At 49.1% G+C, this 23,989-nt stretch overlaps 1 protein-coding gene across 5 annotated transcripts in view; it reads right to left on the reverse strand.

Annotated features, from left to right (window-relative positions):
* MYO9A (myosin IXA) overlaps nucleotides 1-23,989 on the reverse strand; it is a 235,568-nt gene that overhangs the window by 81,981 nt on the left and 129,598 nt on the right. For 3 of the 5 annotated variants that reach the window (XM_075345532.1, XM_075345531.1, XM_075345529.1), the window contains 4 exons: nucleotides 16,667-16,751; nucleotides 14,808-14,987; nucleotides 7,813-7,925; nucleotides 7,504-7,628 (listed from right to left, as the gene is read on the reverse strand). In XM_075345532.1, the coding sequence (XP_075201647.1) occupies nucleotides 7,504-7,628; nucleotides 7,813-7,925; nucleotides 14,808-14,987; nucleotides 16,667-16,751 (503 nt within the window). The remainder of the gene's footprint in view (nucleotides 1-7,503; nucleotides 7,629-7,812; nucleotides 7,926-14,807; nucleotides 14,988-16,666; nucleotides 16,752-23,989) is intronic. The other 2 variants (XM_075345530.1, XM_075345533.1) reach the window with 2 other exon arrangements.

A 23,989-nucleotide genomic window follows, 5' to 3' on the forward strand; every position in this document is an offset into this window, starting at 1 on the left:
TACCTCAACCTTAACAACACCGCCGACAAGAGTGGGGTGAGAAGGGAGCATGCTGGGGGCCCTGTTATGGGCCCTCTTTTCTTCCATCCGACATAGTCAGCAGCTGCTACTGACTAATCTGTGGAGCTGTGCGTGCATGTCTGCCTCCTTCGCACAAAGCAAAAAACTGAGGAGCCCGTGGGAGCACGGGGGGTGTATAGGCAGAAGGGGAGGGGCTTTACACTTTTAGTGTAATACTTTGTGCGGCCTCCGGAGGCATAGCCTATACACCCAATTGTCTGGGTCTCCCAATGGAGCGACAAAGAAATTCTCTTTTTCTTTATCGTTCCTTTGGGAGACCCAGACCATGGGACGTTCCAAAGCAGTCCCTGGGTGGGAAAGAAACAGTATAAACTAAGAAGTAGGCAGAACCTAACTTCACAAATGGGCGACAGCCGCCTGAAGGATGCGTCTGCCCAAGCTCGCATCTGCCGAAGCATGAGCATGCACTTGGTAGTGCTTCGAAAAGGTATGCAGGCTAGTCCAAGTGGCAGCCTGACAGACTTGTTGAGCCGTAGGCTGGTGCCTAAAAGCCCAAGAGGCACAGACAGCTCTGGTCAAATGTGCCTTGATCCCCGGCGGGGGAGGCACCCGAGAACTCTGGTAGGCGTCCGAAATGGTCGATCTAATCCAACGGGCTAAGGTCGACTTAGAAGCAGAGAGGCCCTTGCGCCGACCTGTGGTCAGCACAAAAAGAGAAGCGCACCGCCTAAGTGCAGCGGTGCGAGACACATAGATCCGGAGAGCACGCACCAGATCCAGAGTATGCAGCGCTTTTTCAAAGCGATGAACAGGAGCCGGACAAAAGGAAGGTAGGGTAATGTCCTGGTTAAGGTGGAAAGGAGAGACCACCTTAGGAAGAAAGTCCGGAGTCGGACGGAGAACCACCTTGTCCTGATGAAAAATAAAAAAGGTGACTCCGAAGAGAGCACAGCCAAATCAGAGACTCTGCTGAGGGAAATTATGGCCACCAGAAAGGCCACTTTCTGTGAAAGACGATACAAGGAAACCTCCCTAAGAGGCTCAAAGGGGGGCTTCTGCAAAACCGTGAGAACCAAATTAAGGTCCCAGGGATCCAAGGGCTGCCGGTAGGGCGGAATGATGTGAGACGCGCCCTGCATGAAGGTGCGGACCTGAGCCAGCCGAGCGAGACGTCGCTGGAACAGGACTGACAGAGCTGAGACTTGTCCCTTGAGAGAGTTGAGGGACAGCCCTAGCTGCAGACCGGACTGTAGAAAAGACAGAAGGGTCGGCAGGGAGAAAGGCCAAGGAGGATGGTCGGTAGAGCGACACCAGGACAGGAAAATTCTCCAAGTCCTGTGATAGATCTTAGCGGAGGAAGACTTACGGGCCCGAGTCATAGTGGAGATGACTTCAGGAGGAATACCAGAAGCCGTCAAAATCCAGGACTCAAGAGCCACGCCGTCAATTTGAGAGCCGCAGAATTCAGACGGAAAAACGGACCTTGCGAGAGTAGGTCTGGACGGTCCGGGAGATGCCACGGCATCTCTACGGACAGATGGAGCAGGTCTGGATACCAAGCTCGCCTGGGCCAGTCCTTTGCAATGAGGATGACTCGACGGCCCTCCATTCTGATCTTGTGCAGGACTCTGGGCAAGAGCGCTAGAGGGGGAAACACGTAGGACAGACGAAACTGGGACCAGTCTTGAACCAGAGCGTACGCGGCGAATGCCTGAGGATCGTGGGAGCGAGCCACGTAAACAGGAACTTTGTTGTTGCGACGGGATGCCATTAGGTCCACGTCCGGAGTGCCCCATTTGCGGCAGATTGACTGAAACACTGCCGGGTGCAGGGACCACTCGCCACCGTCCACGGTTTGACGGCTGAGATAATCTGCCTCCCAGTTTTCCACGCCTGGGATGTGGACTGCGGATATGGTGGACCCCGAGTCCTCCACCCATTGAAGGATGCGTTGTACCTCCAACATTGCCAGGCGGCTGCGTGTCCCGCCTTGGTGATTGATGTAGGCAACCGCTGTCGCGTTGTCTGACTGGACTCGAATGTGCCTGCCCGCCAATAGGTGGTGAAAAGCTAGGAGAGCTAGAAGCACAGCTCGGGTTTCCAGCACATTGATTGAAAGGGCTGACTCGGACGGAGTCCAAGTGCCCTGCGCTCTGTGGTGGAGACATACCGCTCCCCAGCCGGATAGACTGGCATCCGTGGTGAGGATCATCCAGGACGGGGCCAGGAAGGAGCACCCCTGGGACAGAGAGAGGGGCCGAAGTCACCACTGAAGAGAGCTCCTGGTCTGTGGCGACAGAGCCACTAAACCTGAGTAAGGAGGAAGGCCGCTTGTCCCAACAGCGGAGAATGTCCAGCTGCAGGGGGCGCAGATGGAACTGGGCAAAATGGGACAGCTTCCATTGACGCCACCATTTGACCCAGCACCTGCATCAGACGCCTGAGGGAAGAACGGCGGGGCCTCAGCAGAGAGCGCACTGCCAGTTGGAGGGACTGCTGTTTGACTAAGGGCAACTTCACAAGTGCCGGCAAAGTCTCGAACTGCATCCCTAGGTACGTGAGACTCTGGGTCGGAGTCAGAGTGGATTTGGGCAGATTGACCAGCCACCCGAATTGGGCTAGAGTGGCGAGAGTGAGCGAGACACTCCGCTGACAGTCTGCGCTGGATGAAGCCTTGACTAGAAGGTCGTCCAGGTAAGGAATCACTGCCAACCCCTGTAGGTGCAGAACCGCAATCACTGCTGCCATGACCTTGGTGAATACCCGAGGGGCTGTGGCCAACCCGAAGGGGAGAGCCACAAATTGGAATTATCTTCTCCGATCGCAAAACGTAGCCAATGCTGGTGTGAAACTGCAATTGGCACATGCAGATAGGCATCTCTGATGTCGATGGACGCTAGGAAATCCCCTTGGATCATTGAGGCAATGACTGATCGCAGAGACTCCATGCGAAAGTGCCGCACCTGAACATGCTTGTTGAGAAGCTTGAGATCCAGGATGGGTCAGAATGTACCGTCCTTTTTGGGGACTAGGAAGAGATTAGAGTAGAAACCTCTGAACCGTTCCCGGGCGGGAACTGGTACAATTACTCCGTTGGCCTGCAAGGATGCCACGGCCTGTGAGAAGGCGGCGGCCTTGGAGCGGGGGGGGGGGTTGAGAGAAAAAATCTGTCTGGCGGTCTGGAAGAGAATTCTATCATGTAGCCGTGGGAGATGATATCTCTCTCTGTTGAAACCAAGCGTCGCCAAAGTGGGAGAGCCTGCCACCGACTAAGGACGTTGCTGGGGCGGGCAGATAGTCACAAGGAGGCTGCCTTAGTGGCAGCACCTCCTGCGGTCTTCTGTGGACGCGCTTTTGGGCGCAAGTTGGATTTCTGGTCCTTGGCTGAGTTAGTGGACGAGGCCGAGGGCTTAGAGGACGACCAGTTGGAGGAACGAAAGGAGCGAAACCTCAACAGATTCCTACCCTGGGCAGGTTTCCTGGCTTTGGTTTGTGGCATGGAAGTACTCTTCCCGGCCGTAGCTTCCTTAATAATTTCATCCAGCTGTTCTCCGAACAGCCGGGACCCAGCAAAAGGGAGCCCAGCAAGGTACTTCTTTGAAGAAGCATCTGCCTTCCACTCTCGAAGCCACAAGATCCTGCGGATAGCGAGGGAATTAGCCGAAGCCACCGCAGTGCGGTGAGAAGCCTCCAGCATGGCAGACATGGCATAGGATGAAAAAGCTGAAGCTTGGGAAGTCAAGGCAACCATTTCGGGCATAGATTCCCTGGTGAGGGAATGCATCTCCTCCAGAGAAGCAGAGATGGCTTTGAGAGCCCACACTGCTGCAAAAGTCGGGGAAAAGGAGGCCCCCGCCGCTTCATATACGGATTTGGCCAGAAGGTCAATCTGGCGGTCAGTGGAATCCTTAAGGGAGGTGCCATCAGCCACCGACACAACGGTCCGGGCTGAGAGCCTAGACACCGGGGGTCTACCTTTGGGGACTGAGCCCACTCCTTGACCACCTCAGGTGGAAAGGGAAAACGGTCATCAGAACCACGCTTTGGGAAGAGTTTGTCAGGACAGGCCCTGGGCTTGGACACAGCGGCCTGAAAACTGGAGTGGTTAAAGAACACACTCTTTACTCTCTTAGGCGAGGTAAACTGGTGCTTTTCTGCCAGAGAGAGTTGCTCCTCTGATACTGGCGGATTGAGATCTAGTACAGAGTTAATGGAAGCAATCAAGTCACTAACATCTGAGTCACTTTCGGACAGATCAATGGGGTACATGGAGTTAGCCTCCGAACCCCCTGTAAAGGCATCCTCCTCATCCTGCGAGTCCGCTCTTGAATCAGAGCCGCGGGAGGAGGAGGGAGAGGGAACCCTACGTCTCTTCTCAGGAGGACGGGGTCTGGGACCTGATGATGAATCCTCTGTGAGCTCCGGTCCTGAGAGAGACCTAGCAGCAGAGGCACCGTGTGAGGGGGGCTGATGCAGATTCAGCAAAGTCCTGGACAGAAGTCCCATGGACTCAGCAAAAGACTGGGAGATAGACCTAGAAAAGGATTCTACCCAAGCCGGGGGTTCAGCCACAGGAGCAGGAGCAGCCTGAGAGACCACTGGGGGTGAGACTCCAGGCTGTGGCACCGCCATGGTAGAGCAGGCATCACAATGTGGATAGGTGCTCTGTTCAGGCAGCAGGAACTTACATGCAGCGCATACAGAGTAAAGCTTTGGAGCCTTGCTCCTCGTGTGAGACATGCTGCTGAAGTGGGGGCTCTGCCAGAGAATGAACCCCAGAGAGTATACACAGAGGTCCACAACCAGAACCGGTTGTGGCTTACCAGACCGCTGTGCTGTGCAGAGCGGTGTTGTGTGCCCTCCAGATCCCGAAGCCCGGACCCCCAAACACAGCACCTCAGCAGGGATGCAGAGACCAGCGCTGAGTGAACGCTGAGAAAATGGCCGCCGGAGCGAAGAGAGGGGGCGGAACTTGCATGAAGAGCGGGATCTGGAGGGCCATAGAGACCTACAGGGGAGGAGACACGCACAGCAGAGGGGAGTGTCCCTCCCTTGTGCAGAACGGCCGCCGGGAGGAGCCGCGCTGTCCCTCTGCATGAGTGACATGTGAGGGCAGTGAAACGAAACTAGGCCTCCGGCGAAGCCGGTGCCTAAATTTGAGCGGCGAGGCCGACACGCAGGCACCATCGGCGCGGTTCTCGGGCGATAGCTAGAGAACCCGCCGGAAATGTCAGTAAATACAGCAAACACACTCTCCCCAAACAATACAGCACAGGGACCCCCAAATATAAACGCCTCAGGTACTTAGCTGCTGAGACGCAGGGCCATGTCCCTGGGGATGAGTGCTCCGGTCCAGCAGGGTCCTGAAGGGCTGCGGATGGAGACCGGTCTCCTGCCAGGCATGGAGACCGTGCTGGCTCCCACTTCAAGCCAGAGCCCAGGAGGGATGGTGAAGGAGCACGGCATGTAAGGCTCCAGCCTAGGAAATCAACCTTACAACACCGCCGACACAGTGGGGTGAGAAGGGACATGTCGGGGGTCCAGACGTGGACCCGCAGTTCTTCAAACTCATTCCAAAAGGAAAAAAAATCATATGAGAATGCATGTGTGGATGTATGCCTCCTGAACACAAAGCGATAAACTAGCTGGGTCTGCTCACCAGGGGGTGTATAAGCTCAGAGGGAGGAGCTACACTTTTTAGTGTAGTACTTTGTGTGTCCTCCGGAGGCAGAAGCTAAACACCCATGGTCTGGGTCTCCCAAAGGAACGATAAAGAAATCACAAATAGCTTAGTATAAAATATGTAAAAAAAGAAAATGCAAAAATAAAAGAAAACAAACAAATCCCCCCCATACCTTAGAGTATATAAATTCCCTAAAAGTTGGGGATCAAGAAAAGGAAGAGATATGTTTCGTTTTTCTTTTCTACAACTAAAAATGAAGTGAGTAGGTGATGTGGGGACGGTTTCTGTTCTTTCAAAAATGTGACCGCAGCAGCAAATTCTTGGAAGTGATATAAACCCATATATTATACAGTCTATGGGAGAAGTTCCGTACTCCATCCATATGGAACAATGTAAAGATGTGCATATAGGTGCTAATATTCTCCTGCACCACCGCATGGGAGCACCTCGTCTGGGAGATACAATTTGGTTGTGTGCACCAGTTTATAAACATGATGCCTAGGTGTACAAAGAGTTCTACAGAAGCAACTAAACCGATAAGGAGCAAGGACAATCTTGGCTATGAGCAAAGATTAAAAATAATCTGGCATTTACAAAAAAAAACAAAAAAAAAATTGCAAAAAGCGATTTCAAATAAAATTCATAAAAAAACCCCACAAAAAAACAAAAACAGAATTTTTGAATTCAACGAAAGCTTCGATAATTTATTAAAACAAAATAAGACGCAGTTTAAAAGAAACTTAATACAATTTTTTGGGGTGGAATTTTGATCTCATTAGATCGCACCTGGGATCAGAAAAGATTTTTCCTTGAAGAAGTGGAGAGGGTAGGTCAGGAGCAAACGATTGGGGGTGATTTGGACATGAGACATTGACTTGACATATTTCATTGAGCAACTTGTGACAGAATGCAAGCAAGAAAAAACAAAAACCAAAAAAACCCCAATGACACTAGCCTAGACTGGAACCCTAAGGCACATTACAGCAGGTTGTGGGGATGAGAGATGATGTTTATTGACCTTTGCTATGCAAAAAAAAAACACAATATTAGGGCAAATATGATCGATTCAGGATTTATATGCTTTTATAAATGTTTTTCACCCTGTACAGCTTCTCTATACGTTCACTCACCCCCATACTGGAGTATTAAAGGGAATCTGTCACCAGGTTTTTGCTACCTCATCTGAGAGCAGCATGATGTAGCCAAAGAGGCCCTGAATCCAATAATACATCACTTAGATTACAGGGTGCAGCCGTTCTGACAGAATCAGAATGTTTAGCTTTAGTCATATAGCAGAGCTGAGAGAGCTATCCCCGCCCACACCAGGCTCTCTATAGAGACTGTACATTGACAGTTATGTGTCTGAGGAGGGGTGTGCTGGACTGCTGTGCACATGACTTTGTAGCAATGAGAAGTCATGCTGGTTAAACAAATATACAAATAAACAACAGCTGGGACCTTGCCAAGACAGGCATCCCTGAATTCTATGTTTTAACCCTTGTAGCATACCATCTTCAGATTACATAGAAAAACCTGCTGACAGATTCCCTTTAAGGCAAAAAGAAAAAATGTTAAAAATGGGGCTAAACGCACATTTCTGAATAGATGGGCAGGTATAACTATTTTAAGAGGAACTCAAATATAAATGACTTTTTTTTTCTTTTTTTTATAGTACAATTCTAGTTTTATTATTAGGCTGTCAATGGCAACCTAGGAGTAAAATGTGATTATCATCTAGCAGACACAAAGGAAAATCGCTGTCTAGCAGAAATGTGTGCACGGTATAATGACTCTCTTACCGTCGCTGAAAAAGATCCCTTCTTTTCCCGAATTATCTGTGTCCATTTCTAGTACCTCTGTCTGTGGTGTTAACTTTTCTGCGGTTTTCATCTTCCCCCAGAAGCGAATTTTTCCTCTCTGGGGTCTGACATAAATGAATCAATCATACGATGTTAGACAATGCGTACATATATCATCCACAGATCAGACATTTTATTTCTTATCTTCCAGTGTGTGCTTGTATATAATGAGCCTAATCAGAGATTATAGGTCGTGTATTATAGACAGGATGATCTTGTCATATGGCTGTATATTGAGTGTTTGATTACCTGGAATCTTGCTCCGGGGTGCGGTGAGCAGGTTGAATGCAGGACATCTCCCCTTGAGACACAGCTTTCTGCAGTTTACTGAGTCGCTCCACACCCTGAGCCTTCTGTAACATCTGGGACACAAAAAAAAAAGGGAATTTGAGACACAACCAAGTGATAGCAGAGGCATAGAATATAAAGACCTGTGATACCAGAAGCCGGTGGGGATATCAGTATAGGTAGTATGTTTATAAATGGCAAGATAACTTTTTACAAACATCTGTCCACTCAAATGTTTGTACAGTTCTATTATTAATAATAATAATAATAATAATAATAATAATAATAATAATAATAGGCGGCGAGTGTCAGGTCCACCAATGTCTATTTGGCTCATTGTCTTACACAATCAATAAATGCTATCACTTCCAAATGATCAAAATACAGCACAGCAGGAAGTATAGTCAAACAAGAGCACTAGGAGTTTTAGTGCAAATAAGAATATTATTAAATTATTAATAAATAGTACAGGGTAAATATAGGACATTCAAAGCACAAGATGAGGGAATAAAACACTTGGGTCCCATGGACCACCTTTGTACATATAAAAGTCAGTATAGTGGGGTTTATAGTAAAAAAAAGTCACCAATAAAGTTACAATTAGGGAAGCAGAATGTAGAGTACAGAGACTAACTCATATGGAACAAACCCATAAATAGTAAAAAAATGGGCTAGTTAGACGATAATAAAATGCCAACAGAGATGAAGCGTTGTAAGTAGGCCATATACAAAATGGATTGTAAAATACTGTTGAGCGCTTACCTAATACAAAGGTGGTGCAGGGGAGCCAGTCCTGAGGGGGACCTCCGACGGCCGTTTCGCGGTAGTATACCGCTTCTTCCGGGAGGAGTAAGTGCCTCAGGACTGGCTCCCCTGCACCACCTTTGCATTAGGTAAGCGCTCAACAGTATTTTACAATCCATTTTGTATATGGCCTACTTACAACGCTTCATCTCTGTTGGCATTTTATTACAGTCTAACTAGCCCATTTTTACTATTTATGGGTTTGTTCCATATGAGTTAGTCTCTGTACTCTACATTTTGCTTCCCTAATTGTAACTTTATTGGTGACTTTTTTTACTATAAACCCCACCATACTGACTTTTATCTGTACAAAGGTGGTCCATGGGACCCAAGTGTTTTATTCCCTCATCTTGTGCTTTGAATGTCCTATATTTACCCTGTACTATTTATTAATAATTTAATAAAATTCTTATTTGCACTAAAACTCCTAGTGCTCTTGTTTGACTATACATTTTGGAGTGTGCTGTCTCGTGGCCACACTGGTGGGTTAAATTATACCCTTTACCAGCATGGCCTATACGAGACCATAAAGGTATAACCATGTGGCTCTCTTTTTGGATACAGCAGGAAGTATGTACACTCCTCAAAATTCAAATTCCAGCACCAAAGAGGAAAAGTCGTGGAATTATGGAAATCACAGGATCGATAGACATGGAAATGAAAAAAATGGAAAACGTTTTCAAAACAAATTTGATTTATTCATATCAAATATGAATGCTACATTGAAATACATGCCTTTACACACCTTGGCATGCGATGAATAAGGTTAGTAATGGTTATCTAAGAAATGTTCTGCCATGCTGAATGCATTTAGGTAAACAAAATCACAAAGATCTGCTTCTAGCAGAACGCTTTACAATTACAGACCAATGACATCTCCGATGTGCTCGATCGAGTCAAGTCTGAATACATTGTATGCTATGGTAGAGTGTTTAGACCAGAGGTCTCAAACACGCTGCCCCTGAGGCTGCTTGTTGCGGCCCACAGACCCCCTGACGTCACATCCTTGCATCTGATTGGCGGGCGGCAGCCATTGGTATAGTGCAGACAGCTCCTCTGCGCGTTACCACAAATCAGTCAACTGTAGTAAAGTCCTGCCGGTGCTGACCCCCAGCATAGGGCCGCGATCGTCACGGGCCGCAACAAGCAGGTAATGTATGTGCCCATGATCGGGACCCGCTGTGTCCTGGACACGACAGGTCCTGACCGGCGGCGCTGCAAGTCTCCTCCGCAGGAGGCCGCAGCGGCCTGTACCCGCAATCACGGTCTCCTCACTGTGTTCTCTCCTCACTGTTCTCCCTAGGGAGGATGCATGCGCTTCCCCGCAGCAAAGAACTGACATGCTGTGGCCTCTGAAAGTCGCACCACAGGTCAGTGTTTGCTGCGGGCAACACACGCACAGTGGGCATGGGATTTCTAGAAATCCCATCCACGATGCCTGTACTGTAAATTAGTGTTTTGGTCACAGCTGAAACACGCTGCCTCCAAAACACTGCTAAGGCCGGATTCACACTTGCGAGAGACTCGCGCGAGTCTTGCATCTCATCACCCGGCACGGCCGCACACTCTCCGGATAGGAGCGGGCCAGCTGCATAGAAATACATGAAGCCGATCCGCTCCTGTCAGGAGAGTGTTCGGCCGTGCCAGGTGATAGGATGCGAAACTCTTGCGAGTCTCTCGCAAGTGGAATCCGGCCTAACACTGATCATGGGCACGTAGCTTTGGAATGGAGGAAAGGTGAGGATTTTTTTTTTTGTGTAAAGGAGGGGCAGAATACTACAGGGTACAATACTACAAGGATGGGCACAATACTACAAGAATGGGCATAATACTACAGGGCACAATACTACAAGGATGGGTACAATACTACAGGGCCCAAGGATGGGCACATAACTACAGGCCACAATACTACAAAGATGGTCACAATACTACAGGGCACAAGGATGAGCAGAATACTACAGGGCACTAAACTACAAGGATGAGCACAATACTACATGGCACAATACTATAAGGATGGGCACAATATTACAGGGCAGAAGGATGGGCACAATACTATAGGGCACAATACTACTAGGCACAATACCACAAGGATGGGCACAATACCACAAGGATGAGCACAATACTACAAGGATGGGCACAATACTAATGGGCACAAGGATGGGCACAATACTACAGGGCACAATACTACAAGGATGGGTACAATACTACAAGGATGAGCACCTTATTACAGGGCACACGAATGGGGGACATTACTACAAGAGGTTGGCTAAGATTACTATATGCTGCTAATTGTGAAACAATATTACAAGAAGGTGATAAGATGTGAAAAAGAAATTCAAAATAAAGCATGATTTTTTTTGCCAATAAAATTGCTTTATATATATATATATATATATATATATATATATATATAAACTTAACTGAACAAAAAAGTGCAGTTTTTTTTATAATAAACAAGAAAAAAAAAAATATTAAAAAGTGATCCAAAGGGGAATCATTAAAAAATGTCACTTAGTCCTGCAAAGAGTGCGGCCCCTCAATTTTTTTTTTCTATATGCGGCCCATACACCCAGCTGAGTTTGAGACCCCTGGTTTAGACCATGCAGGCTGCTAACAGTAGCACAAGCAACATGTGGCCTGGCGGTGTCATGTTGAAAAATGGCTCCTTGGACACCTTTAAGTTCTCTTGCAAAGGCCTCTTCATAGCGTTGATGATGGGGTCTCCAGATAAATCTCCGGCTATTGTTTGTTTAAAGACAATAGTAGGACTCATTAATGAATAGACTAGACCTCTATTCCAGCCTCCACTGACGTCTTGCTCTGACCCATGGTAGTCTTTGAGAGCGATGTGGTGTGAGGTCAATGGAATATTTGGTAAATGGATGTCTGGCTTGTAACCCAATGTTGTGCACACGTCTTCTAATGACTTGTGTAGTAGACACAGAATGGCACCTTAAGGTCCAGTCACACTAAGCAACTTACCAGCGATCCCAACAACGATAGGGATCGCTGGTAAGTTGCTAGGAGGTTGCTGGTGAGATGTCACACTGCGACGCTCCAGCGATCCCACCAGCAACCTGACCTGGCAGGGATCGCTGGAGCGTGGCTACACGAGTTGCTGGTGAGCTCACCAGCAACAAGTGACCAGCCCCCAGCGCCGCATGGAAGATGCTGCGCTTGGTAACTAAGGTAAATATCGGGTAACCAACCCGATATTTACCTTGGTTACCAGCTCATGCAGCTACACGTGCAGAGAGCAGGGAGCAGCGCACACTGAGCGCTGGCTCCCTGCTCTCCTAGTACAGCACACATCGGGTTAATTACCCGATGTGTGCTGCAGCTAAATGTGCACAGAGCAGGGAGCAGCGCACACCGCTTAGCGCTGGCTCCTTGCTCTCCTAGTACAGCACACATCGGGTTAATTACCCGATGTGTGCTGCAGCTAAATGTGCACAGAGCAGGGAGCAGCGCACACCGCTTAGCGCTGGCTCCTTGCTCTCCTAGTACAGCACACATCGGGTTAATTACCCGATGTGTGCTGCAGCTAAATGTGCACAGAGCAGGGAGCAGCGCACACCGCTTAGCGCTGGCTCCCTGCTCTCCTAGTTACAGCACACATCGGGTTAATTAACCCGATGTGTCCTGCAGCTACATGTGCACAGAGCAGGAGCCGGCACTGACAGGGAGAGCGGCTGAGGCTGGTAACAAAGGTAAATATCGGGTAACCAAGGACAGGGCTTCTTGGTTACCCGATATTTACATTGGTTACCAGCCTCCGCAGAAGCCGGCTCCTGCTGCCTGCACATTTAGTTGTTGCTGTCTCGCTGTCACACACAGCGATCTGTGCTTCACAGCGGGACAGCAACAACTAAAAAATGGCCCAGGACATTCAGCAACAACCAACGACCTCACAGCAGGGGCCAGGTTGTTGCTGGATGTCACACACAGCAACATCGCTAGCAACGTCACAAAAGTTGTTCGTTAGCAGCGATGTTGCTAGCGATGTTGCTTAGTGTGACGGGGCCTTTAGGCCTGGATGTGATGTCTAATTTCACTTGCAGTGACTGAAAAGACCAAGTGCGTACCGCCAAGAAGAGGCCATCATAAGGGAACGTCACACTGGTCCTATTGTCCATTATGTATGGTAGCCATATTCCTTCAATCTTCATTACAGGTACACTAACAGCTTGCTGGTACATGGCTTTGGTCTAGAACCATTCTACAAAGTGTACCAGGCGCCGTTTTTCAAGACAACAACGGCATGCTGAATTTTCCTCGCTCTACTGTGAGCAGCCTGTGAGGACTATAAGTGCTTCCATAGCCTGCAGAGTCTCCGGACTGGTCTCTCATCGAGCACATCTGGGAAATTAATGACAAGTGCAAAGGAAACTGCCAGCAGTAGAAATTGATGATCTGTGTCCAAGTGCATTCATGGTGGCAGAACATTCTTGAAAACCATTAATAACTTCATTGATAACATGTAAAGGTGTGTAAGTGTGCATATTTATGTATGTGGCGCTCACTCAATACTGGATATTTTGAGCAGTTTTAAAAATTTTGTTTCCAATTTTCATCATTACTATAACATAAACATAGCTAATTGATTCTCTGATTTCAAAAATGTCACAACTTTTCCTTGTAGGTGAGGCAATGTTAAGATTGAGGAGTATACGTTGGACTATGACTATGCAGATCCCATAAATGCTGTCAGAAAGTTCCCATAAAAGTCTGTTTGTTATACAAAGTATCTCTAGATCAAGTCAGTCTTAGTTGTGAAAGCTTTCTTTCAAAACTGAAATGCTACCGTGCTTGAAAGCGTAGACGGGTAAAAACTGCTTGGGGGTACTCTAGTCTCGACAGTCCCAATACTCATTAGCTTTTCTAACTTATGGTCTCTAATGTTAACTATCACACTATACAACATAGTGTACATCCAAGATGGAGAACGAGACGTGAGCATGGAATATACGGAAGTGACAGTCTTATGATTTTATGCATTGGTGCTTGAAACACTAATATATATTATACATATACACACACACACACACACACACACACACACACACATATACATACATATATACACACATATTATATATATATATATATATATATATATATATATATATATATATATATATATATATATATATATATATATATATATATATACACATATACACATACGCGCACACACACACACACACACACACACACACACACACCTAGAATTGTCCTGCTCTGTACTGATGAGGGGCAAAAGCTACAAACAGTGCTGTCTACAGATGGCTGGTATGATACACGTCTGCCACAATTGTTGCAAAAACAAAGAGCAAACCACAAACATAACATCTAGCTACCATAGCTTATTTCCGGACAACACATTTCCGATTAGCGCAGGTCTCCAAATTAATCAGGGCATTATGCAGCCCTCATAATCTCTCATTATGAACCATTTCATGGGTGTCTGATCTGATTTTGTAGCTTTACAAACTTCAGGAATATCATGAATAAACATTCCAGTAAGCGGAGACATTTTAACTGTCTTTGATACATCACTTTAAAAGGGTTTACAGGTTCAGGCAACCCTATGTCTTTCTATCTATTTGCATCTTGTAATAAACGCTAAATTAAATCTACAAAAGGACCTTGCCGTAAAGCAATTTAATCACTACAATCAACAGTAAGCAAAATAAATCAACGTCTTGTCATTCTAATGGATGGAAGAAAGATTGTTGACGTATGCATCTAATGTCTCCGATTTCTGGTAAGCCGAACAGACATTATTCTGCATGGACATTTGACTTTCCCATTAAAGTTAATCCAGTCTAGTAACAAATCTATATATGCAATATACATGACCGTTGATGGTGGTGGCGGTAAAAGTTACCAGCAATCATTCATTCAGGTCTTAAATCTCTTCACTAGGAGGATAGCAATAAATATATTCTATGATTCTATGTCTACATACTAGAAAATATTGAGATGTGTGTTAGGATTCGGTGAGACATAGACGCAATGATGAATGTCAAAGGGTTTATAAATGAAGAACAGTCTAATGTGAGGAGCACAGCATATAGAACGCCAAGCATTAGGAGGAAGAGGTCGTCCTCTGTGATTCTAGATGATCAGCGCCTGGTACTGGACTTTACCATTTCAGAGTCGCTGTGACATGCCTGGATCTGTCTGCCTGATTCCTCAGCTGGGTCAGAGGGGGGGATCCGCTCCCCCTGTTCATCTGAATCCTCCTCAGAATTCTCCCCCCCAAGAGCTCCTCTAGTCATGAAATCTGATCGAGTTCGTGCCATACGAGCTTTTCGCCTGTGTGGCGCCTGACAGACAGAATGACAACGGACATGGGGAACACAAAATAAAAACACAAGCACCTGATGGAGGAGGACAAATCAAAATACACAAAGCAACAAAATAAATTCACATATCACAAAGTGGGAACACCAAACAGTATGAAGAGTACGGAATAACTAAGATTGTAGAGAAATAACACAGGGACAATAAACAATCACAGCAAACAGAGAGGTGGACTAGGCCAGACTGGGCAAATGTTAGCCTGAGGGCCACATCAGGGCCTTGGGCTGTCCCTATTGAAAGAGCTGGAAATTAAAAGGTACCTATATGGAAGTGCGGTGCTGTAGCATTACACCCTGCTTGGCCGCAGTGGATACCAGCCCTGTGTAGACATGACACTTAGAATCAGTGCAGGTGTACACACAACGTGGCACCTTGTGGACCCGCCTGTCAGGCAATAAGGACATCGCAGCCTGCCCCAGACACCTGGGAGGAGCATATAGCTTTTTAACACTGCATTCTGTGTGGTGCATCACTGCCAATCTGCACCGAGGACAGTAGTATGGGACTATCAGCTGTGAGGGGCGTGGTATGGGACCATCAGCTGTGAAGGGCGTGGTATGGGACTATCAGCTGGGAGGGGCGTGGTATGGGACTATCAGCTGGGAGGGGCGTGGTATGGGACTATCAGCTGGGAGGGGCGTGGTATGGGAAAATCAGCTGGTAGGGGAGTGGTATGGGAATATCATCTGGGAGGGGCGTGGTATGGGAATATCATCTGGGAGGGGCATGGTATGGGAATATCAGCAGGGAGGGGCATGGTATGGGAATATCAGCAGGGAGGGGCGTGGTATGGGAATATCAGCAGGGAGGGGCGTGGTATGGGAATATCAGCTGGGAGGGGCGTGGTATGGGACTATCAGCTGGGAGGGGCGTGGTATGGGACTATCATCTGGGAGGGGCGTGGTATGGGACTATCATCTGGGAGGGGCGTGGTATGGGACTATCATCTGGGAGGGGCGTGGTATGGGACTATCAGCTGGGAGGGGCGTGGTATGGGAATATCAGCTGGGAGGGGCGTGGTATGGGAATATCATCTGGGAGGGGCGTGGTATGGGAATATCATCTGGGAGGGGCGTGGTATGGGAATATCAGCTGGGAGGGGCATGGTATGGGAATATCATCTGGGAGGGGCGTGGTATGGGAATATCAGCTGGGAGGGGCATGGTATGGGAATATCAGCTGGGAGGGGCGTGGTATGGGAATATCAGCTGGGAGGACTGTAACATGTGAATTTCAGCTGGGAGGACTGAGGAAGTGATGGAGGGGGAGATGACATAAGAGGGATGATTACTGCTAAAAACTATAGCTTCTGTCATAATAAACCGGAGAATGTGGAAAAATTGCATAGGAGTGATGATTACTGCTGGAAATTATGGTCACTGGGATAATATGCTGTAGGGTTGGGGGGTAAATGACTTCTGTGGGAATTAATATTGAACAGAATTAGGTACAGCCTATTGGTCCAGTCCTCCTGAAGAGCCCCAGTTTCTCATGTAGACCCTTGAGATAATTAATTGCCCACACTTAAGACTGGACAATACATTTCAAAATGGCCTGTGGTTCAAGCCCATGAAGGCAATTCCCTACAGAGACCGTATCGTATCCAATTTGCTCTTGTTCCATCGGCCATAGAGATGCTCACCTCACTTATTCCGGACGGCTCCGTCGCATCCAGCCGCTTTGCAAGTTCATTGCGTGCAGATCGAAGAGGCTGAAGGGAAGAACTGCTAAAATACCAGGTTACAGATACAAAGAGAGAAGAGTAGACACAGAGTCAGTCACGTACATGACAGAGATGGAGCAGCAAATATATTTTACATAAAAACTGAACCAGCTCAAACCCAAGAATCCACAATCTTTTCTGAATTAGGACATATCAGGGCTGCCAGAAAGATCAAAGACCTGTACGCTACCGCTGTACTCCTCCACTATTCTAAAGAGGTGCAGAGATTTATTGTCAGATTCCGTACAAATCACACCCAAACAATAAATACATAATTAAAGCAAGTTTCTTCCACTTGCTATGTACTCAGGTATTCAACCTAAGAGCAATGCTTCTAGGGGAAAGCTCCTTTGATAAAGCCAACGCTGCGAAACAGCTGTCAGGAGCTTGTCCCTTGCCCTCCGAACCAGCCACCAGGTATTATTACTCTGCCTTGCCTTCATATGTGGTTTCCCCATGACCGCACGGGTGCTCCAGGCTGCGATTCACTGTATGCCAAATTATGTTTATATGATCCTCCTGCCTCAGCACCTGTTGCAGCCCCGGCGGCATTACACTAACCCCCTCTGTGGCTACAGTAACTCCTAGTGGGGAACTATATATATGCTTATTTTGGTTGGTGTACAATCCCTGTGTATGTACCCCTATAGCTCCTCCTTGCATTACCTCCCACCGCAGTTTTTTATGTTTGGAACTTTCCTCTTATTTCTGTACCTTCTGGGCTGTGTGGTGCTTTGGGTTTGGACTCACCAGATTCACATTGATTTCGGGAAACTGTTTCCCTCCCTGCCCTTGGATCTGCACAGCCCATTAGTCCTATTCATACTGCGGCTTTTTTGAGGCCTTGTTAGGATTTTATACATACCTTGGTGCCCACCCGCTGGTGTCCACAATATTTTCGATCTCATATAGGACACATTCCTATGGTTTCACATTGGGTTCTTACCCTGCCACCTCTCCAATAAATCTCCTTCATGGGTTAACCCTATTGTACTTGGTGGCATTGCAGTCCCTCATATTTTCCTATTGTGGCTGGTTCTGAATGGCAAGAGATGCCCTCACAAACACTTTTTACCTCCCCCTATTTATTCCTGCTGTATTGTCTGACCTTTTCCTATTGATGCATATTGTAATTATTTATATATGATTGTTATGAATAAATATGGAATTTTTCACACATGGTTGTTGCCTCAGCTCCCTTTTTTCTCCAGTCATTCATGTTCCTTGGCGTAGGCATATTCTTATGGGGCACCACTGAGTGGTCCCATAAGTTGGTATTTTATTATGGCCAATTTTTTGCTATTAATTTGCTTCTAGGGGAAAGTAGCTCTATATGTGGAGTCTAATGGAGCAGGACATAGAGGATAGAAAGGAAATAAGGAGACTCCAACAAAGGATGGAACCAATGACAACTCTTCAAGACGTGGTAGACCATTATCTCGATCATCACTGCACAGGCTACTGTCACTTTAAGGATACAGTCATACACAGTGGTAATGGAGGTCAGTGGTAAAGCATTATCACACCACAAAGACCTAATGTCTATATAGAAAAATGTTAATTCTACAATTACGGCAACACTAAAACCTCCAGAAGGAGCAGGGCCTCAGCCAACGAAGGGAATTATGTTTACTTACCGTAAATTCCTTTTCTTCTAGCTCCTATTGGGAGACCCAGACAATTGGGTGTATAGCTTCTGCCTCCGGAGGCCACACAAAGTATTACACTTTAAAAAGTGTAACCCCTCCCCTCTGCCTATACACCCTCCCGTGGATCACGGGCTCCTCAGTTTTGGTGCAAAAGCAGGAAGGAGAAAACTTATAAATTGGTCTAGGGTAAATTCAATCCGAAGGATGTTCGGAGAACTGAACCATGAACCAAAAGAACAATTCAACATGAACAACATGTGTACACAAAAGAACAACCAGCCCGAAGGGAACAGGGGCGGGTGCTGGGTCTCCCAATAGGAGCTAGAAGAAAAGGAATTTACGGTAAGTAAACAAAATTCCCTTCTTCTTTGTCGCTCCATTGGGAGACCCAGACAATTGGGACGTCCAAAAGCAGTCCCTGGGTGGGTAAAAGAATACCTCAATAAAAAGAGCCGAACGGCCCTCCTCTTACAGGTGGGCAACCGCCGCCTGAAGGACTCGCCTACCTAGACTGGCGTCTGCCGAGGCATAGGTATGCACTTGATAGTGCTTCGTGAAAGTGTGCAGACTAGACCACGTCGCTGCCTGACACACCTGCTGAGCCGTAGCCCTGTGCCGCAATGCCCAGGACGCACCCACGGCTCTGGTAGAATGGGCTTTCAGACCTGAAGGAAGCGGAAGCCCAGAAGAACGGTAGGCTTCAAGAATCGGTTCCTTGATCCACCGAGCCAAGGTTGACTTGGAAGCCTGCGAACCCTTACGCTGGCCAGCGACAAGGACAAAGAGCACATCTGAACGACGCAGAGGCGCCGTGCGAGACACGTAGAGCCGGAGTGCTCTCACCAGATCCAAAAAGTGCAAATCCTTTTCACATTGGTGAATTGGATTAGGGCAAAATGAAGGTAAGGAGATATCCTGATTGAGATGAAAAGTAGATACCACCTTAGGGAGAAATTCCGGAACCGGACGCAGAACCACCTTATCCTGGTGAAACACCAGGAAGGGTGCTTTGCATGACAGCGCTGCAAGCTCAGACACTCTCCGGAGTGATGTAATTGCCACTAGAAAGGCCACCTTTTGCGAAAGACGTGATAAAGAAACATCTCGCAGCGGCTCGAAAGGTAGTTTCTGAAGAGCCATTAGCACCCTGTTAAGATCCCAGGGTTCCAGCGGACGCTTGTAAGGTGGGACTATGTGGCAAACTCCCCGCAGGAACGTGCGGACCGGCAGAAGCCTGGCTAGACGCTTTTGAAAAAATACGGAGAGCGCCGATACTTGGCCCTTGAGAGAGCCGAGTGACAAACCCTTGTCCATTCCGGATTGGAGGAATGAAAGAAAAGTGGGTAAGGCAAACGACCATGGAGAAAAACCGTTATCAGAGCACCAGGATAAGAAGATTTGCCAAGACCTGTAATAGATCTTGGCGGACGTTGGCTTCCTGGCCTGTCTCATGGTGGCAATGACATCCTGAGATAACCCTGAAGACGCTAGGAGCCAGGACTCAATGGCCACACAGTCAGGTTGAGGGCTACAGAATTCAGATGGAAAAATGGCCCTTGTGACAGCAAGTCTGGGCGGTCTGGAAGCGCCCACGGCTGACCCACCGTGAGATGCCACAGATCCGGGTACCACGACCGCCTCGGCCAGTCTGGAGCGACGAGAATGGCGCGACGGCAGTCGGACCTGATCTTGCGTAACACTCTGGGAAGCATCGCCAGAGGAGGAAACACATAAGGCAGTCGGAACTGCGACCAGTCCTGAACTAACGCGTCCGCGCTCTGTGATCCTGAGACCGTGCCATGAATGCCGGGACTTTGTTGTTGTGCCGTGTCGCCATGAGATCGACGTCCGGCGTTTACAGCGGCGACAGATCTCTCGAAACACTTCTGGGTGCAGAGACCATTCCCCCGCATCCATGCCCTGACGACTGAGAAAATCTGCTTCCCAGTTTTCTACGCCCGGGATGTGAACTGCGGAGATGGTGGAGGCTGTGGCTTCCACCCACTGCAGAATCCGCCGGACTTCCTGGAAGGCTTGACGACTGCGAGTGCCGCCTTGGTGGTTGATGTATGCGACGGCAGTGGCGTTGTCCGACTGGATACGGATCTGCCTGCCCTCCAGCCACCGCTGAAAAGCCAATAGGGCTAGATACACTGCCCTTATTTCCAGAACATTGATCTGAAGGGAAGACTATCGGAGTCCAGGTTCCCTGAGCCCTGTGGTGGAGAAAAACCTCTCCCCACCCTGACAGGCTCGCGTCCGTGGTGACCACAGCCCAGGTTGGGGGTAGGAAGGATTTTCCCTGCGATAGAGAATTGGGAAGGAGCCACCACTGAAATGACGTCTTGGTTGCAAGGGAAAGAGAGACGTTCCTGTCGAGGGAAGCCGACCTCCTGTCCCATTTGCGGAGAATGTCCCATTGGAGCTGCCGTAGATGGAATTGCGCGAACGGCACTGCCTCCATCGCTGCCACCATCTTCCCTAGGAAGTGCATGAGGCGCCTTAAGGGGTGTGACTGACTCCGAAGAAGTGATTGCACCCCTGCCTGCAGAGAAAGCTGTTTGTCTCGCGGTAGCTTGACTACCGCTGACTGTGTATGAAACTCCATCCCGAGGTAAGTCAGTGACTGGGTCGGTGTCAACTTGGATTTTGGGAAGTTGATGATCCACCCGAACTGCTGGAGAGTCGTCAGAGCGACTGTAAGGCTGTGTTGACACGCCACCCGAGAAGGGGCCCTGACTAGGAGATAGTCTAGGTAGGGAATCACCGAGTGGCCCTGAGAGTGTAGGACCGCCACGACGGATGCCATGACTTTGGTGAAAACCCGTGGGGCTGTCGCCAGGCCGAAAGGCAATGCCACGAACTGAAGGTGTTCGTCCCTGATGGCGAAACGCAAGAAGCGTTGATGTTCGGGTGCGATCGGCACGTGGAGATAAGCATCTTTGATGTCGATCGATGCTAGGAAGTCTCCTTGTGACATCGAGGCGATGACTGAGCGGAGAGATTCCATCCGAAACCTTCTGGTTCTCACGTGTCTGTTGAGCAGTTTGAGGTCCAGAACGGGACGGAATGATCCGTCCTTTTTTGGCACCACGAACAAGTTGGAGTAAAAGCCGCGACCACGTTCCTGAAGGGGAACGGTGGTCACAACTCCTTCTGTCTTCAGAGCGTCCACCGCCTGAAAAAGTGCATCGGCCTGAGCGGGAGGCGGAGTGGTTCTGAAGAAACGAGCCGCAGGACGGGAGCTGAACTCTATCCTGTAACCGTGAGACAGAATGTCTCTCACCCATCGGTCTTGAACATGTGGCCACCAGGCGTCGCCAAAGCGGGAGAGCCTGCCACCGACCGAGGATGCGGTTAGGGGATGCCGAGAGTCATGAGGAGGCCGCCTTGGAGGCAGTGCCTCCTGCGACCTTTTGGGGGCGTGACTTGGACCGCCACGCATAGGAGTTCCTCTGGCCTTTCTCCTGCCTGCTGGACGAAGAGGATTGGGGCTTGGCGGAGGGACGAAAGGACCGAAACCTCGATTGTATTTTCCGTTGTTGAGGTCTCTTAGGTCTGGACTGGGGTAAGGAGGAGTCCTTTCCCTTGGATTCCTTAATAATTTCATCCAATCGTTCGCCAAACAAGCGTTCGCCAAAAAACGGCAAACCGGTTAAGAACCTCTTGGAGGCCGAGTCTGCCTTCCATTCGCGCAGCCACATGGCCCTGCGGACTGCCACAGAGTTAGCGGATGCCACAGCTGTACGGCTAGCCGAGTCTAGGACTGCGTTCATGGCGTAGGAAGAAAAAGCTGACGCTTGAGAAGTCAAAGACGCAACTTGCGGAGCAGAATTACGTGTGACAGCATTAATCTCAGTCAGACAAGCCGAGATAGCTTGGAGTGCCCACACGGCTGCAAAGGCCGGGGCAAAAGACGCGCCCGTGGCCTCATAGATGGACTTCACCAGGAGCTCTATCTGCCTGTCAGTGGCATCCTTTAGCGATGAGCCATCTGCCACCGATACCACAGATCTAGCCGCCAATCTAGAGACTGGAGGATCCACCTTGGGACATTGAGCCCACCCCTTAACGACTTCAGCGGGGAAGGGGTAACGCGTGTCAGTGAGGCGTTTAGTAAAGCGCTTGTCCGGAACCGCTCTGGGCTTCTGGACAGCGTCTCTGAAGTTAGAGTGATCGAAGAACGCACTACGTGTACGTTTGGGGAACCGAAACTGGTGTTTCTGCTGCTGAAACGCCGACTCCTCCACAGTAGGAGGCGGGGGAGAGAGATCCAACACCTGGTTGATGGACGAGATAAGATCATTCACTAATGCGTCCCCCTCAGGTGTATCAAGGTTAAGGGCGACGTCAGGGTCAGAACCCTGAGCTGCGACGTCCGCCTCGTCCTCCAGAGAGTCCTCAAGCTGGGAACCCGAGCAGCGTGAAGAAGTCGGGGAAGATTCCCAGCGAGCCCGCTTAGCCTGTCTAGGACTGTGGTCCTGGCAGGAGTCCTCCGCGTGGGACCTAGGGCCCAACCTGGGAGCGCGCTGCGGCTCTGACCGAGCGGGGCCTGGAGGTGACGATCCAACAGGGGCCGGGGCCTGTGTAAGGACCGGTCTGGACTGCAAAGCTTCTAGCAGCTTGGCAGACCATTTGTCCATAGACTGAGCCATGGATTGTGAAAGTGACTCAGAGAGTTTCTCAGCAAAAGAGGAGAACTCTGTCCCTGCCGCCTGGACAGGGTGAGCAGGGGGGTCTACATGAGCCGAGGGGTCCACTAGTGACCGAGGCTCCGGCTGAGCAAGTGAAACAGGGGTCGAGCATTGCTCACAGTGAGGGTAGGTGGAACCCGCAGGTAACATAGCCCCACAAGAGGTACAGGCCGCAAAAAAACCCTGTGCCTTAACAGCTTTGCTCCTTGTGGACGACTTGCTGTTGTCTCCTAGGAGAATGATCACTGAGGGTATATGGGCAAAAACAGGGTATACAGCCCGACCGAACAGAAATATATATATATATATAAATACGTATCTATTCCGGCACCCTGGGGGGGACCAGCACCGGGTGACCGGTGTGGCTTACCGACCGCTAACAAGCGGAGTGTGTGCCTCCAGATTCCCAGCTTTAGGTCCCCTGGAGCTGCAGAGCTGTTCCTGAGAATCCTCCACCGGCAGAATGCCCAAAAAATGGCTGCCGGAGATCTCAGGGGAGGAGTGGAGCCGTGGGCGGTGCCAGGAAAGTGCGGGAATCTGGGGTCCCCACAGTGATCAGTGAGGGGGGAGGAAACATGCAGGATGCTCCAGCCCTCACATCCGACGTCAGGTCGGCAGTCCCGCCCTTATCCCTGACAGGCAGGCCCGGGGGCGGGATTTTTGCGACTAGGCCGCGATGAAGCCGGGGACTAAATTTGAGACCGCGCCCGACAAGCAGGCACGGTCGGCGCGGAAGTCCGCCGGTCTTCTCAATTCAGCAGCTGCCGCAGCATCCGGGAAGAAGGTGCGCTCCTGCATATTCCCAATGGGGACACAGAGTACCTTAGAGTTGCAGGGCTCGGTCCCTGAGGTTGACTAGACTCCGGTCCGGCAGATTCCCACAGGGGCTGCGGAGGGAG

Source organism: Anomaloglossus baeobatrachus, chromosome 4 (genome assembly GCF_048569485.1).
Source record: "Anomaloglossus baeobatrachus isolate aAnoBae1 chromosome 4, aAnoBae1.hap1, whole genome shotgun sequence".
NCBI lineage: Eukaryota > Metazoa > Chordata > Amphibia > Anura > Aromobatidae > Anomaloglossus > Anomaloglossus baeobatrachus.